Consider the following 16,556-nt stretch of genomic DNA (forward strand, 5'->3'; position numbering starts at 1 on the left):
TGTGCCATCCCATTACAAGCCCTGACATTTTTTGCTAGATTTTTTGCAAAGGAGACGAAAATCAAAGATTTATCATCAAACAGCTCCAGCAAACTTCTCTCTGTTATCAGTAGGACTGGAAAGAAGGCACAAGGGGAGCATCTATAATATATGGCCAGCTCTAAATAAAAGGAAACAGCAACAAAGCATAAACATTGGATGCCATCAGGTAACATGATGTGGGCAAAGGGGTAAGTTCTCGGGGAACACCTCCTGCCACCAAGCCAGCCTCCCCCCATCCTCCAGCATTTCCCCATCCCTCGTCCTTTCTGGAATACCTTTCTTCCAGCCTCATTGTTGTGCAAGTTCATCAGCCTTCGTGCATTCTTTTTGATTTCTCGGGCATCAACAAACCTCCGGGAGAACTCAATGCCGTATCTGATATCCGCAGAGCAGCCTCCCCACTTCCAGCCCTCCTCCTGGTTGTAGTAGCCCTGTTTCTCTCGGTCACAGCCACAATTGCTGAGGTTGCCCTGGCTGCAGGCGGCCGTGACAGCGTGTGCAACCCCGGCAGCAGTAATGGCATAGGTGAACGCAGCCTCCCTGCTTCCTGTGGAGAGAAGCCAAAAGCTGATGGGTTGGCAGAAAGGCAGCACGCACTTTACTAAAGAAAGCACACACATTATCTACAGCAATGGGGTCGGGCAGCAACGCGAGGAGGGCATTACTTCTAAGTGTGGATTTCTCATTCTCACAGCAGAGTTACATATGTATTAAAAATGCTTGGGTCAGCTGGGGCACGTTACACCAGGTAAGCACCAGCTCTGTGATAGTCCCACCTAACCCCCTTGCCCAGAGGGGAATTTGGCAGTGGGTCTGGACAGTGGTGAGATGGAGCAACATGATTTGTTTTTACACTGTCTAGTCAGATTTGCAAGGTGAACTTCAGCTATTTCAGATTAATAATAAGCGAGTCACTGGCAGCAACGTTCACCAGAAAAGAGTAGTTACCTCTAACCATTGGCACTACATGGAAAAAGGAAAGCCTTCAGACAACGTAAAAAATGCCAGACCCTTTCAGATGTGCAAGAGGGCTAGGACAAAAATGGGGAAGATAGGTTTCCTTTTCTTTCAAGGTAAAGTAGAAGCTACCCCTTTCCTTTGCTGACTTCTCTTGCGTATTAGTTTTGCTGTAACGAACCTTTTCTCCTCCCACTCTGACTCCAACCTTGGCTATTGAGATTATAAGGGGTACGGAAGTGCTGTGGTGGCATTATTTACTCCCCAGAACAATTGAGATATGGTCACAGAAGCATAGTCATGTTCAGAAAAAAACTCTTTTTAGAAAAAAACTTCTTTTTTTTATGATGTTGCTACTTGTCAAGGCTCCTCATTCCCAATCCCATGTTATAGCTGTTGATACCAAGTATATGAAAAGAGGTAAATAACCCCCCTTTCTTCACTAGACACTGTTTGTGTGAGTTGCATGTGGGATGCACCTAAGCAAGAAGATACAGAGGCAGAGCAGTCAAAAATGATGCTACAGCCCATTTGTGCTCTCACATGAGACCACACTGTCACTGGCTTAGTGTAGGGCTGGATCATGGTCCTCGGTCTTTTATTGTTCTTATTTATAACGTTTCCCGACAAGTTCTCCCCGCAGTGCTATCCTCATTTTCTTCTATGTGTTTATCTGGTGATAAACAGTCAGTCTTGTAATACCACAGCCAAAGAATAACTGTAAAGAATTTGTGGAAAGTTGCTGAAATGCTTTAATGACCACACACAGAGCTTTAAGATTGTTAATGGATTTGGGAAGAGAAAAAAAAAAAAGAACAAATTATCCAGAGGAAAAAAAAAACAAAACCAAAAAGCAGCAAAAAACTTAGAAGCTATTCTTAATTGTTTTATTTTAAGATTCACATTTAACTATTCTGGAATGACTAGTGCAGAGAGTGGCATTTTTTATGTTTTATATTTCTTATTTTCTTAGATAGCTTTCTGAAATGTTACACTGCTGCTGGATATGAGAAAGACCCTACAAGAAACAATCATAAACTGTTTTTTGGCACCATTTACTTGTTTCTCCAAAGCAATAAAAAAACAGACTTAAGGTAAGAGAAAAATAAAAGGCTGCTGTGTTCTTCAAGTACAGAGAAGGTTAAACTGACTTGTGTATTATTTGAGCACATCATGCCATAGAAGACCTGACTTTACTTTCAGACACAGAAGTGTTTTGTTGGGGTGTACAATGTGTGTAGTCTGGTTCAGTGGTTCCCAAACCATGGTCCGCAGAACACTGGTGGTCCAGGAGGCCACGCTAAAGGGTTCACAGCTAACCCACAGAGCCATATTAAACACTGTTTTTAATAGTGTTTTCGATTAAAAGTTTGATGATAACGATGCCTGGTGGTCCACAAGAAATTCTGAGGGTTGATAGCTATCCAAAAAAGTTTGGGAACCTCTGTTCTTGTTCCTAGTGTATTCTCTAAAACCAAGTATCAGTAGCCACTCCTCTCTTCTTCACTTCTTCACCGACTAGCTGAAGTCAAAACCAAGACATGTGTTGTAAAATGTATCCTATTTACTTGCAGGACTCCTTTTTTTTGTCTTGTTTAAAAAAAAATAAAATAAAAATCTATTCTTCTATAAATTGAAACATTGGAAATATGAGATATAACAGAAACTGCATACACAGATACATTTTCCTTCCTCTTCAGGATGAGAGTAAATGAGAATGCAAAATCAGACCCAGGAAAACCTATTACTTCATATACCTTTGAAACATGTGTACGAACACTTATAAACAAGCAGAAACATATTCCTGTGAGGGAACATAACAGTTGTGATCTACGTTTCAGTAGATTTACTCAGAGATTAAACAGAGAGATGTTACTTACATATTATGTTTAAGCTCAATGTATTCCACATGCATCCAGAGTAGAAAGTAGCCCATTTTACCATGGACACTGTGTCTGTGACCTGAGTTTTCACACAGCACTTCCCTTGGTCAGCTTTGTAAAACTAGCGAATATCCAGTCTCTATTTGCCTTTCTCTCCCCCTCATTCCCATTATACCCCTAATTAACTTCAAGAACACAGGAAAATATCTTTCCTTCACTCACTCGAAAGTTATAGCGGTGATGGAATTGTCTCAAGTGATGGGATAATACCAAATGGAAAACATACTGACTCTCTGAAGAGATTACTCTTCTGTTTCACTGCAGCTCTAAAATAAGAAAGGCTCAGAAATAAGAGCTGGCTTGAAAATCAGATTCCTTTTGCAATTTAAGTTTTCCTGCTCAGTATTGAGTTTTTTGGGGGTTAGGGTTTTTAAACTAGACGATGTTCCAAAACTTCCCTTGAACTTCAGTGTAAGCATTACCTCAGCAGTTCTCTAAAGTCCTAGGATCAGTAGAGTCTATCAGAAAATGCTGATGGGGGAGGGAGAGGAACCTCTGTGCTCAAATAATGTGTCTGCAGTACACAAAGCATGTCATCACTTGGAATCAGTTCTAAGCATGCCTTTGTCAGGCAGCTAAAAATATTTAAGTAATTATTGCTGTGATACCTGAATGGAGAACAATAATCTCATTTTATGGAATTTTCCGAGATTTCAAAAATATTCTTGTTCTGCAATGGAACAGAGACAAGTGTTTCCGGAAATGTTCACCAAATGGAGAAAAATTACTCTGTCTAATAACCACCTGATCTAATAAGTCCAATAGGAGATCACCACCAGTACTTTCATCTTTGGTGAAGGTGGTCAAAGGTGGCTTCCTACAATCTGCCAGGTCGTGAGAGAACTCTTGCCTGTGTTCTGCTGCTCCGAGTTACTGCCATTTGCTTGAGCTGGTTTGCGTTCGAACTGAGGGCTGTATTTTCAAAGTGCTCTAATATCCAGCAATGCAAGCAATTGCTGCTTAGACAGATGGATAATGGATCGTTGCACGCTAAAATGAGTGCTTTCTGGCAGATAAGGTGAGAGAAGCCTACTTATCCGTTACTGGAGTTGTGGAGCAGCCTATACTTTACCCCTAATTTAGATGTCTTCTCTGGCTAAGTTTTTGACTGCTAACTGAGCACTAAACTTAGCGTGGTCTGATGTGGAAATTATTACAAGTTCCATAATTGCTGCAGTTTACTGCATTCTAGCATGCACATATTCAGCAGAGTATTTTCGGCATGTAACCACAATCAGCTGAGAATCATACATGCTAAATATATATTTTGATCATTCAGCTGTGAGTGCTGGGTTCAAGTTTTAACTGTTTCACGGTTATTAGCAAGGCATTTATTTTTCTGAGTAACTAGATGAGAATATTACTATTTCACATGTCATTTGAAAATGTCTTATGTCAGCAACTCAATGAAAAAGAGTGCCACTGAGTGTCAGCCATTAGAGCTATAATTTAAGTATTTAGCTGTAGAATATCACTATTTAGCCAGTAATTTGTTAAATCTTGCATCAACAGTCATACAGAAAAATACTACATCCTGCTGTTGAACAAAACAAACTCCTCATGTACTTACACCACCTGTAGACATCAGATTAATTATGTGACACAATGCAATATAGGTCAGTGGTAAGAAGAAATGAACCACAGCAGAAGTTTGATTTTTTTGCCAAGCCTTTCCTTTTCAAAAAGTCTTCTTTTGCAAGTGAAAGCTGAGGACATATTGAGTCATTTTTTTTATGGGCAAAAGACAGTAGATACATCTAAATGAACGAACTAGAATTCAGACAACAGCACCCCAAGTAGGACTGGATGAAGACTTTTACAGACGAGTTTAGTTCCTTTGTAATTTTATATTTTATCCAACATGCTCATTAGCAATTCTCAGGGAAAATAGTACAGGCTCTTCTCCTTGGGTTTGATCCAAGGGCAGTACAAGTCAGTGAGAGTTTTCTCACTGTCTGGAGGAGATCCTTTCTCTGCATTTTCAGCATAATTAATTTGGGGCTACTTGATTTATAATCCAAAACCAAAGATTGGTTTAATTTCTTTATTCCTTTAATTTGCTATAGCCATTGCTGCATGTCAGAACTACAGACCACTGAAATCACTTTTGTACAAGCAGAAAAAATACCATAGAAAAGTAGGCCTGGCAGGAAGCTCAAGGGAGTCTCTAGTCCATCTCTCAAGCCTAACATAGGTTAATAACACTAGTGTCCTTCACAACAGCTTTTTATTTATCCTGCTCTTAAAGATCTTCAGTGGTGGGAATTCCACAGTCTGTTCTAGTGCCTTGGGACCACTATTGGTACACATGTTACTAATATTAATCTGAAAGTGTGTTTCGGAACGCAAACCCACTGCTTCTTTATCTACAGATAGAATCATAGAATGCATTGGGCTGGAAGGGACCTTTAAAGGTCGTCTAGTCCAACCCCCCTGCAGTGAGCAGGGACATCTTTAACTAGATCAGGTTGCTCAGAGCCCTATCCAGCCTGACCCTGAATGCCTCCAGGAGTGGACCAGCCATCACCTCTGTGGGCAACCTGTTCCAATGCTAAGAGCCCATTGCTGCCTTCTTCTAGCAGCAGTCTGAATATTTAAAGACTCCCACCCCTTTCTGCATGTTCCATCATCATTCCTTGCAGAGCAGTTTCAGGAACTCTGATCGCTGCCGGGCTCTCCCAGCGGGCTGGCCTGTGTCGTGCAGTGTGGTGCCCGAGATGCGACAGGGAGCTCCCGCTGAGGTCTTGCCTGCTCAGGGCTGGAGCTAAAGGAGCAATTCATAAGTCTCACATGCTACACTCCTGTTTATTCATGCCAGCATGGTGTTTTCACAGCAGCAGGACATTTTTGACTCTCACTCAGTTTGCAGTTGTCTTCTGCGCAGCTGTTTTCACACCAGATGTTTCCAATCTTGCATTTGTGTTGCTGATTATTCCCACGTATAGATCCCCATGTATTTGTTATTCTGATTTGCCTCCTCTTTTTTTTTTCTTTTTTGTTCTTTTCCAGGACATTTCTCCTTGATCATTTTCAATTTTGACCCAAATTTCCTCCAACTTCCTAAAGTCTCTCCCAGCCTGATACAATTTGTGAATTCAGGGTGTACAGTTTATTCCTTTGGTCAGGTCAAGAGTATAAATACTGGCTGGTATCAGATCCAGCACAGATCACAAGGGAAAACCAGTTAGTACATCCTTCCATTCCAATAACTACCCTCCAGGTATGATTTCCAGATAGTATGCACCCACTTGGTTAGCTTGTCCTTAATTTTCTTATAAGAATGTCGCATAAAGCAGCGAAAAAACCTTTGTTTAAGTCCAAGGTAGATGGTATAAACTGCTTCTTATCTGCCACAGAGGACATTAGATTGGTTTAACATGATTTGTTCTTAACAGATCCTTGTTGACTATTTCTCATCTCCTTGTTCTCGGTTATGAGCTTAAAAATGGGGGTTTGTTCCCATATTTTTTATTTACTGTAGTTAAGCTGATTGGTCCTACAATTCCTTTCTTTTTTTTTCTTTTAGACAAAGACAATACATTTGTCTTTTCAATTCTTCTTAATCGGAGTTCTCCACAACTTTTCAGCGCTAATGTCTGTCAGGACTAATGGCTTTAAAATGGCTTCATTAAATGTTCTGAGATGAGGGGCAGCTAACTGGGAGGCCTTCAGCCTGGAAAAGTGATTCCTACCATCTGATGCGGAGATGGTATTCCTCTGTCCATGATATTAGTTCTATAACCATCTACTCACCACTGACCTTTTTAGTGAAGGCTGGCACAAGCAGTGCTTGGACTTCACGACATTATCCTTGGTTTACCCTCTCCTCAGGGTCCTACTTCACTGAGTAGTGGACCAGCTTTTTTACTTCATCTTGCACTCAGTATGGACTGAATGATTACTATGTAGCCTGTTGTCAAATAAACAGATATAGCTATCTGTGGTCATAAGGTGCCTCTTGTAGCACCTGTGCTCAGAACTGCTTCTGGGTGATGAACCTGGTGCATATCAAATATCTGTTGCTCTGGCAAGGTTTTTTGGTCATATCTGATGGACTGATCCAATGGCCACATTGGATAATGTACTCTTTAGAGTGTGTATTCATTTCTCATTTCCTCCCTAAATTTTTTTTTTTTCCTACTAGAGTCTAATTAAAACAGTCTTCTTTAATTTGGCTTCATCCAGATGATAGAGCTATAAGCAGGAATTGCATGATTTCTTCAGCTTCTTCCTAGACTGCTCATGATATCTACTTCCGATTACACATTGTTGAGACAGAGAACATTACCGATTTCAAAGCCGAGAATATATAATGCTACGACATACTGGTTTATTTACAGATTATTCTCTTATTCAACGTTTTTCATGTCTAGACTCCCACTGAGTTTTTATGGTTGGAGGTGCCAGAATTTTGGGCATCAGTCTAGAGTAACCCTGTCAACTGAATTGTTTTCTGCTGCTCGTGTGGGTTTGTCAAATTTTCTGTTAGAATGAGCTGTTCATGAGCCAGATTTATTTCACAGTTGCCTTTTTGCAGCTCCTTGCCATCACTATTTATACACTTTTGGAAGCATGTCTATTAAAAAGAGCTATTTACTATGCCTCAGCTTTTCACATTTTTTCAAGCGTTTTTCCAATTTCATGGTTATTTTCTAAAGACTTGGTGGTAATTTCCACAGCGGTTTGTGTAATGAGGCTTCCAATAATTTACAGGGGGTTTTTACTTCATTTACCCCCTAAACATATTCAGTTAACCCCTGGCAACTGTAAACAATAGTCAGCATTTCTTTTCCAAAGCGAGCATAATTCTGTTGCGTTTTTGACTGTCTTTTGGCAGCATGTCCATTCGTAGAGTTTTCTGGGACAGCTCCTGTGAGGTAAGTAAGCTGTGATCATTGGAGAATGTTTAGAAGTGCCCAGAGAAGTATGAAATTTTTCGTCTCCCCCCTGTAAAGCTGTATTTGTTGTAGCAAGTATTTCTTACCAACTCAGCCCTAACAATCAATCTGCATCTCATTCTGACAGAAAATGGGGAAATGAAGTTTTGATCCCAAAGCACCACTGCTTGGTTTTGTTAAGGTTTAAACAGAACATGGTGCTAAACACTCATTTAAAGAACGCAGAAGAGCATAGCTTGAGAAATAGACAGCACACACAGCATGAGGGGGTGGTTCCCAGATACACTGTACCATTGAGAAAAGCCTGTGCAGTGTCACAGCCGGCTGTGTTTTCACAATGCTACCGCTAATACTGTCAAAGTAGTGTGTGGGAAGCAATAGCTGGAGCAGAGAGATCGTCTCCTGCCTGTGTTCTCTTCTGGACCTATTGACATCCCATTGTGGGACTTAATGATTCCCTGCTGAATGTTTGGTGCTTTTTCTTTTCAATGACAACCAGTGGTTTGATATATCGTAATACTGTGCGAGCTCAGCTGGAGACATCTTGGAATGCACTGAGGTTTTTAAAAGTTCTTTACACCCCTTGTCAGAAAGCATGGATTCCTGAAGGCATCTCAGAGAAACTGTGTCCTTAAGTATGTTAACATCCTTAAATTAAATGGGGCTATGAGGAGCCAGATGTTGTTATATATTCTATTCTGTTCTGTTCCGGTCTGGTCAAATAATTATATTCTATTCTAATAATTCAACTACCTCAATCTCTTCACAATAACAGTTCTTATGTGTAGGATTTACCAATGCATTATGGTCTCTTTTTTTCAGGGCATTTCACAGGGTGAAAAAAAAAAACCCCAGTATTAAAGAAACAAGTAAGGTTATCTACAGCTATGTGGGCACATACTTTTTTTTCCTTTTAATTTTGTTCTTAGTGGTCTTCTTGCACTATTATATGGGCTGTTACAGGTTTCTGAGATACCTCTCTGGTGCTCAGCAAGGGAAATGTTGTCAGTTTTGATTTAAGAAAAAGAAAATAAGCTTGCTACATCATCCAAAAACAAAAACAAAACAAATAAACACCCACATCTCCACTCTGAACCTGTCAGGGAAGTGGAGGACAGTATTGCCTTCCAAACTAAATTATTCTATGATTCCATTATTATATTTGACTTTGCTATGGATCAAATTTCACAAATATTCTGTCATCCCTACTACTATGCTTATGAATATTAAGAAGTCATTGCCTTGCAGAATCAGACCTTCTCAGTGGACTCTCTGCTGGGTTAGTATTTTAATTAAGTCATTTCAATCACTTCAGAGGCCTGACATAAATATACTTTGTTGTATAACCTCTCTTTCAAAATAAATCTGCACTGCCATTTGCATGAAGTCATCTTTTTCTATATTATCTTATGTCACTTCTACCCTGAGGGTAGCGGTCATGTCTTTATTCTTTTGTAAATCACTGTGCACACCTGTGTTTTGCCGTAGAAACATGTTAAATAATAACACCTTTTAAAGAGTTCACTGAGTTATGAGTGGTTGTATGCACTAAGCTTCTATACCTGAGCGTGCCAAAGTGTCTGTGGGTAGGTATCTGTGGGTGCAAATGTCTGTGTAGGTTGCAGATGAAATTTCAGCTCTTGCTTCAACATTTCTTAAGGCAGTGTAGTTAAATCAGGAATGTTACCTCAGTATATTGTGCAGAGCCTATTAGTGGGCCACTATCACTTTACCATGATTATTGAATTACAGATATACTAAGTGATACCCAGCTGAAATTGGTGTTAGACACAAATTTGTTTATGCAAGAGGTGGTCCTTGCCTTAAGAAGCTGAGTCTTTCAGCCGGAGAGAGCAACAGAAGAGAAATGCTGTTGCCTTTCTTTCACAGGGCACAAGGAGATAAAGGCATTGATCCGTATGGCAGAAGGACCTGTAAGAGAACAACCTGTCCTCTTGTTAAATTCTCTTTGTGGGGAAGCTGTTGAGGAATTTAGTTGCAGGCTTCTCAATCGACAACTGAAACTCAAATTCAAACCTGTTTTTAGAGAGAATATCCATGCAGCTGCATGGTGGGACAGGAGAGCTTCAAGAAAGACACAGCGGCCTCTGGGATTGGGACTTCTCTGCTCTTCCTTTCCACATTCTGTTCTGGCATAGTATTGAGCTGGTCATCTGCTGCCAGGGCTGTAAAGTGATCTGGTCACAGCAATGCTCAGCATCATCACGCCTGCCAGAGCAGTACACGGCGTTTAGAGCCCACTCCTAACATCCTGTGCTCATATCTCCTCACATGCCATACCTGGACAGCCTTAGATCCACATCCTTCCTTTAATTTTCATTTGAAAAAATAACTAACTTAAGTGTCTTCCCAGAAGTTTTGCTGAGGTTGCTTTTGCTTCTGTTTCAGAGACATGCTAAATGTTTTCTTGTCCCCATTTGGAGTTGAGGACATTTCTTGACTACTAGTAGGACAAGTGCAACTTTAAGCAGGATCTTAAAATCTGACTCCTTCTATTTCATAGAATCATAGAACAATTCAGGTTGGCTCTATTGAACTGCATACAGTTGGCCTGGGCCCATCAATCCAGTCTGTCCAGGTCCCTCTGTAGAGCCATTCTACCCTCCAGCACAACGACACTCCCACCCAGCTTGGTGTCATCTGCAAACTTGCTAAGGGTGCACTCAATCCCCTCATCAAGATCACTGATGAATATGTTAAACAGGAGCGGTCCCAGCACCGAGCCCTGAAAGACACCACTCGTGACTTGCCGCCAACTGGATTTAACTCCATTGACCACAACTCTTTGGGCCTGGCCATCCAGCCAGTGCTTCACCCGGCAGAGTATGTGCCCATCCAAGCCATGGGCAGCCAGCTTAGCCATAAGGATGTTGTGAGGGATTCTAAGATTCTATGATTCTAAGTGCAACTTTAAGCAGGATCTTAAAATCTGACTCCTTCTATTTGTCAGCACAGACTTTTTTTCTTGTACTCTCTCCTCATGCTAGTCCACACAGTTGTTTGATGTGTGTATGTATTAATCTAGAAGCGCGTACAAAGCAAGAGCAGTAACAAGCAAGCCTAGCCCAAGACATTTTGTCAGCATGAAGTATGTTTTCAGATTAGATGCCAATGTTTACAGTATACAAAATGGGTTACATCTACAGGGCAAGAGCCAGGCTCATAGAGCTAAATCTGCCTAGGCTGGTTCTAAAACTTGTCTTTTATATGTTCTTCCACCTAGTATTTTCCATGTGGCCAGGATAGGAATCCAGGATTACCAAGCACTGACAGAGTTATTCACCAAAAAAGCAAGACTTCCAGAAGGTGTCTAGCTGCATGGGGAAGCCCCAAAACTGGGAGCAGAAAATGAAAAGAAAGAGACGGAATCTAAACATCAGAGAGTTAAGCCAGATTTCCCAGCACAGTGAGCTTTTCCAGCTATGCTGGCAGCAGCCATCTAAGCATAATTGCTGAGGATATATGGTGGTTTTAGAAAAGGAGATCCCACCCTTAAAACATTCCACTATCAGTCCATTATCTTGTTTTATGTTCTGACTGGGGAAAAAAAGGATTTCATTACATTAAAAGAGAGAAGATGACTTTCCTGGTTTCACTAATTGAGATATTCTGCTAAACACAGTATAACTTCTTCTAGTGTATTTTTCTAGGGTTTTTTTTTCAGAGTATCATTTAACTTGATTCCATCAAGCACAGTTTTAGGGTGATTTTCTATAAAATAAAGTACTAATTGTACCTAGTCATGACATTTTTAAGATAAGCAGTATCTTTTATTAAACTGCATCACATACCCTAGGCATCTACTTGATCTAGACAGGATCTAATTAGTAAATATTTATTTAAATTAATTGTCAGATTTCCAGTGTGAATCTGGAGAAACATCATAAAATGGCACAATTATCCATCACCTTACAGGTTTCTATACAACAATAATACAAGAGGAGTATTATGTCAAATAACTATGAAATAATGACACCTAGAAATACCTTGATCTACACACCCTTCTGTGGTAACAGCAATGAAAAAGAAGGACGTACTGCCCAACATCAGAAATGGTGACAGCCATGCTGGGGGCTCTGAAAAGCATATCAGAGCACTGGTCATGGAGAAACAGCTCCTGGGTGCCTGGGATAATACTTTCCAGGTGCAGAAAATTTTATGCTTTCGTCTTGTCCAGTGATTCTGCTCTTCAAGGTGGCCTTAAGATATTCTTCAAAACTATATAGGTATAGACAAAAGACTACTTCCTATGCTTGACCAAAAACAAAAAAAGTTTGCATCAAATAGTGTACCAGAACATTGCCTTTTCCTCTAAAATTCTGCACAGGAACGTAGCAGAGAGGTTCTTGTAGCATTTTCTGGGAATTGCTGTTGGATTGTCTCCTGGAGGATAATTCTGCATATTGTTCATTAAGGTTACGCTACAGATCTGTTCCCCATGTAAATTTCAGGCACAGTTTCTGATGCCTAGCAGGATACCTGAGAGGACCAACTCAGTATGTCAAATTTCATAAGCAAATCTATAGCGTGAGCACTATTGCTGGTGACTCAGCACTCATCCTTTAGGTGCGTGGCCTGTAATGTGTTTCTCTGGTGCAGTGTAGGGCTTGTCAGGTGAGACGTGGCGAATCTTGATGTGGCTCTTTAGGATGTCCCTTGATATCTCTCATGGTAGCAGAGGGACCGTGCCTCATTGGTTTTAGCTTAAATACAGCCCAAACCAGCCCTTGCTTGGTGGTAGCAGCAGAGAGGTTGGGTTTGCAGATTGTGAGTATGAGCCTGCGTTCTGCTCTGCTAATTCTGCTGCAGAGATCCCATCTTCCAGGCACAGCGTGAACAGCTGGGCAGTAACCCTGTAAGTCACTGGCATCCCCTGTCAGAGCTCAGATTTTGTGGACAGAAAATGAGAAAGTTCTGGTGGAAGGGGTGGGTTGAAAGTTGCTTTCTAATTTGCTTAAATATTTTCCAAATGCTCTTACACTTCTTGTGTGGCTGCATTCATGTTTCTGATACGTTTCACTTGCCCAACAATCCTTCTGGGCAGAGAGAGCTAGGTTCAAGTAATGATGTCTGTGCTTCTTGGTGTTTAAAGGGTCTTTGTTAGTCAAGTTTGTAACCCCAGTGAATAAGACACGGCACAAATCACACATATGAAAGAGATTTAAAAGAGTAAAGAGCTCAGAGGGTTTTGGATAAATACACAAAGTCTAGATTCTGGTCCAAACCTCTCTGGTTTGCAAAATGAGTCTGGAAGCATCACAAGAGCAGAGTCTTTTTTTTTTTTTTTCAGCCCTGCAGTTTCTGGTCCTGACAGGAGTTGGGAAGCACCAGGATTCACATAAACAGGGAATAATTATATGAATCTTTTCAGGACTCATGAAAGATACTGAATCAGTGTTTAACCTGAGCCTGTCTAGATAACCATACCAGTCAGGTTATTCTTATCTAGTCAACTAGTAGTTGTTGTTTATTACTTGTGTTGTGTTAAGCTTGTGTTTTGCCAGGTACTGAGCAAGCTAAGATGATGATCCACACCTGCGGGAGTTTGACAAGTGGGTGGATGCTTGCTCTGTGGGTTAGCTGCCCTTTCAGCAGAAAAAAAGTAAATATTATGAGGATAAAAAGATCCAGTTTCTAGCCTGGAAAAAGCTTCCATTGTTTTTAAGTGTGATCCTCTAGAATTGCAGGTTGAGTTTTAAATAAAGATCAGAAGCAAAAGGTTTTTAAGCTACTCCAGGTTCAGACCCAGATCCAGGCTTCATAACTAGAAATGGAGAAACAAGTCCCTTTCTGCCATATAAATACAAGGGTATTAAATAGATATATTGGTATTAACAGCAGTCTTGGAGATGCTGCTTACATAAAAGTGCTCTTAAAAAAACACCAGCAAGTGTCTTTACTGCAAATATACTATTAAAATGAGGTATGGGTCTCATTAAATAATCTTTTCAGCCCCCTGCTTTGTAGCATCCCATTTCCAGATCAGAACTTTGAAGCTGACCCCTGTCTTTGTGATGGGCCAAACCAAAAGCCAGATCTGAACACCACTGAACTCTGGGAAAGTTCAAATCTATCGTTTGTGGTTCAGGTTGAGCTCTAATTAAAACAGACCAGTTACAAAGGCAAATGTCTTAAAACCAAAACAAAACAAATGTTTCACGTGAAAAGTCTTGGATTAGGCTATATGGTACCAAGTGGTGTTTTTGTCTACCACATGATATCATGATCCTCTGGCTAAAACTAATTGACACCACGCACATACTGCTTTATGAGATATTCCATGCAGATACTTTGAGTTTAACTTTGAGCAAGACACAGAATTCACGGAAATGCTTCATGCTGTGCAAAAACCCATCAGCAGTCTTGCTGCCACTCAGATTCGATAGTCTGCCGCCTTTCAAACTTCCCATGCCCACCCCTAGTAGCACAGCAGTCCAGTGTCTTGGCTTCTTTTGAGCAAACCTTATGCCTCATTATGTCAGCAGTATGTGGAATATTGCCACTAATCCCCGAAAACAAACAAGAAAGAGGTGCTGCAGAAACTTGGGTTGTGTAAGAGGGCAGGGAAATCCCGGCTAACCCTCCTGCTAAGAGGCTCTGTTTATGCTGTAGTTAATTCTACAGCGTCGGAGATAAAGCAACATGGTTGATCAATGGACAAGGGAAAAGCAAACAAAAGGGAAGGGAACTTGGTTTCAGCATTACTGAACTGCCATAGTGAAAGAAAATGGGAGACAGAAAGGAGAAAAAAAAAGAGAAGGAGGGAAAAAGTATTTCAAGCCCCACCATTGGTGTCAGGATGTCACTGTGCACCAGTAGCTAGAAAAAGAGAGTCTCAAACAGGAAGATTTACTCAAAGACTCACCACACACATACAACAAGTATACAGTAAGTAACCAGCAGTTACTCTCCCTGTTGGCTTTATTCTCTCACTTCTATGTTACATGTAACTACTGAACTTGTGTTTCCTCTATGTCAGATTTGAGTTTTGGCCACTTATGGACAACTGCCTAAAGTTTCCAAGCTTCTTTCTTCTGAGAATTAAGCTAATAATCTTACTAGGCCTATTCTACTGAGATTTTTCAGCATGATCTTTTTTCAGGCCTGGACTCGCTTTCTAGAAGACCAAATCCCTCCATGACATTTTTCTTCTTTGCTTCCTCTTCAGATAAGAAGGCTTTAACAGCAATCTTTTTTGTCTGAGGATCTCAGAGTACTTCACAAATGTTTAAGTCGTTAGACCACATTAATTAAGCCTTTCAATTCCTCACTGGAATTAGTCATCTTTAGTATCCAGACAGCAAGGTATGAAATGACTTGCCCAAGGTCACAACAAAAGTATATAGGACAGCTGGGAACTGAGTCCAAGTCCTTTATCTCCTGGTCCATGTTTTAACCAGAAAATGAAAGTTCTCACATTGAACTAGGAGCTACAGGGTATGTGAAAAATGATAGGAAGGGATTTCTATTAAGCTTCTCATGGTGACATTTTCCTCTTGGCTTGAACAAAGAGAATGAAAAATTAGTTTATTCATTCTGAGTGAGTACTTCTCAGGTTAAAGAATATTCATGGAATCATAGAATCGTAGAATCATTAAGGTTGGAGAAGATCTCTAAGATCATTAAGTCCAGCTGTCAACCCAGTACTACCATGACCACTAAACCATGTCCCAAAGTGCCATGTCTACATGGTTTTTGAACACCTCCACCACTTCCCTGGGCAGCCTGTTCCAATGCTTCATGATTGTTTTCAGGAAAGAAATTCTTCCTAATATCCATATTAAACCTCTCCTGGTGCAACTTAAGCCAATTTCTTCTTGTTCTATCACTTGTTACATGGGAGAAGAGAATTAAAATATTTCCACTATTTGCTCAGAGGAGATAGTCAGTTCAGACATTTCTTTACTGGTCAAGCTGTAAGTAAAAGAACAACCTTCTTAATCATTTTGTAGCAATATATAAAATTCTATTTACAGCATCCTTTGAAACATACCAAGACAATAGAAATCAGTAAAAGACACACCTATGCAAAAGAATGAGAGGCTCACAATATTATCTTCTTCATCAACTTTTTAACGTTTATGAAAGAGGACTGCCAGAAACCTAGATGTTACTTTAGAATTTCCTTTAAAGAAAAAATTAGAATAGAATGGGAAGAGAGACCTACTCACATTCTACATACGATAACATATTCATTTGCAAAAAATCTAGTTGAAAGAATCATCTGATCTTGTGACATTAAGAGAAATATAGCAGAAAATATATGCTTACCAACTTGTGCTAATCTTTCTCTAAGTATGGAGTGCCACAAGTGCTTTGGAATGAGAAGCAGTTGGAGAATAAAAAACACTTTACTGTTTAGGAAAGTTTATCACCTTTGCTATGTAGTTAATAAAATATCCCATGTGTTTTCGCCTGGGATACTGGCATTGGCAGTTTTCCAGAATACTGGCTTAGACATCAAGACTATCCTTCAGAAATGCCCTGACCTCAGCCTTCTCCCAGCTACCCACCATTAATAGCCACAACTAGCCCAGTGTGATGAAACAGCAGTGACCACTTCTGATTTTGGAGCCTGCTCATTGCCATTCCTCATTACCAATTTTTTCTGCTCCCAGCCCACCTCTTTTTCTTTCCTTCTCCCTTTACATGCATTTATAGATGTGCTACTCTCTTTCCTACTTCCTCATGTCCC

At 40.4% G+C, this 16,556-nt stretch overlaps 1 protein-coding gene across 1 annotated transcript in view; it reads right to left on the reverse strand.

The window, feature by feature from the left end:
* LOC104280855 (protein Wnt-7b) overlaps positions 1 to 16,556 on the reverse strand; it is a 39,666-nt gene that overhangs the window by 11,373 nt on the left and 11,737 nt on the right. Inside the window, exon 2 of the mRNA XM_009878641.1 lies at positions 318 to 589. Coding sequence (XP_009876943.1) covers positions 318 to 589 — 272 coding nt within the window. The remainder of the gene's footprint in view (positions 1 to 317; positions 590 to 16,556) is intronic.

Source organism: Apaloderma vittatum, unplaced genomic scaffold, assembly GCF_000703405.1.
Source record: "Apaloderma vittatum isolate BGI_N311 unplaced genomic scaffold, ASM70340v1 scaffold27061, whole genome shotgun sequence".
NCBI lineage: Eukaryota > Metazoa > Chordata > Aves > Trogoniformes > Trogonidae > Apaloderma > Apaloderma vittatum.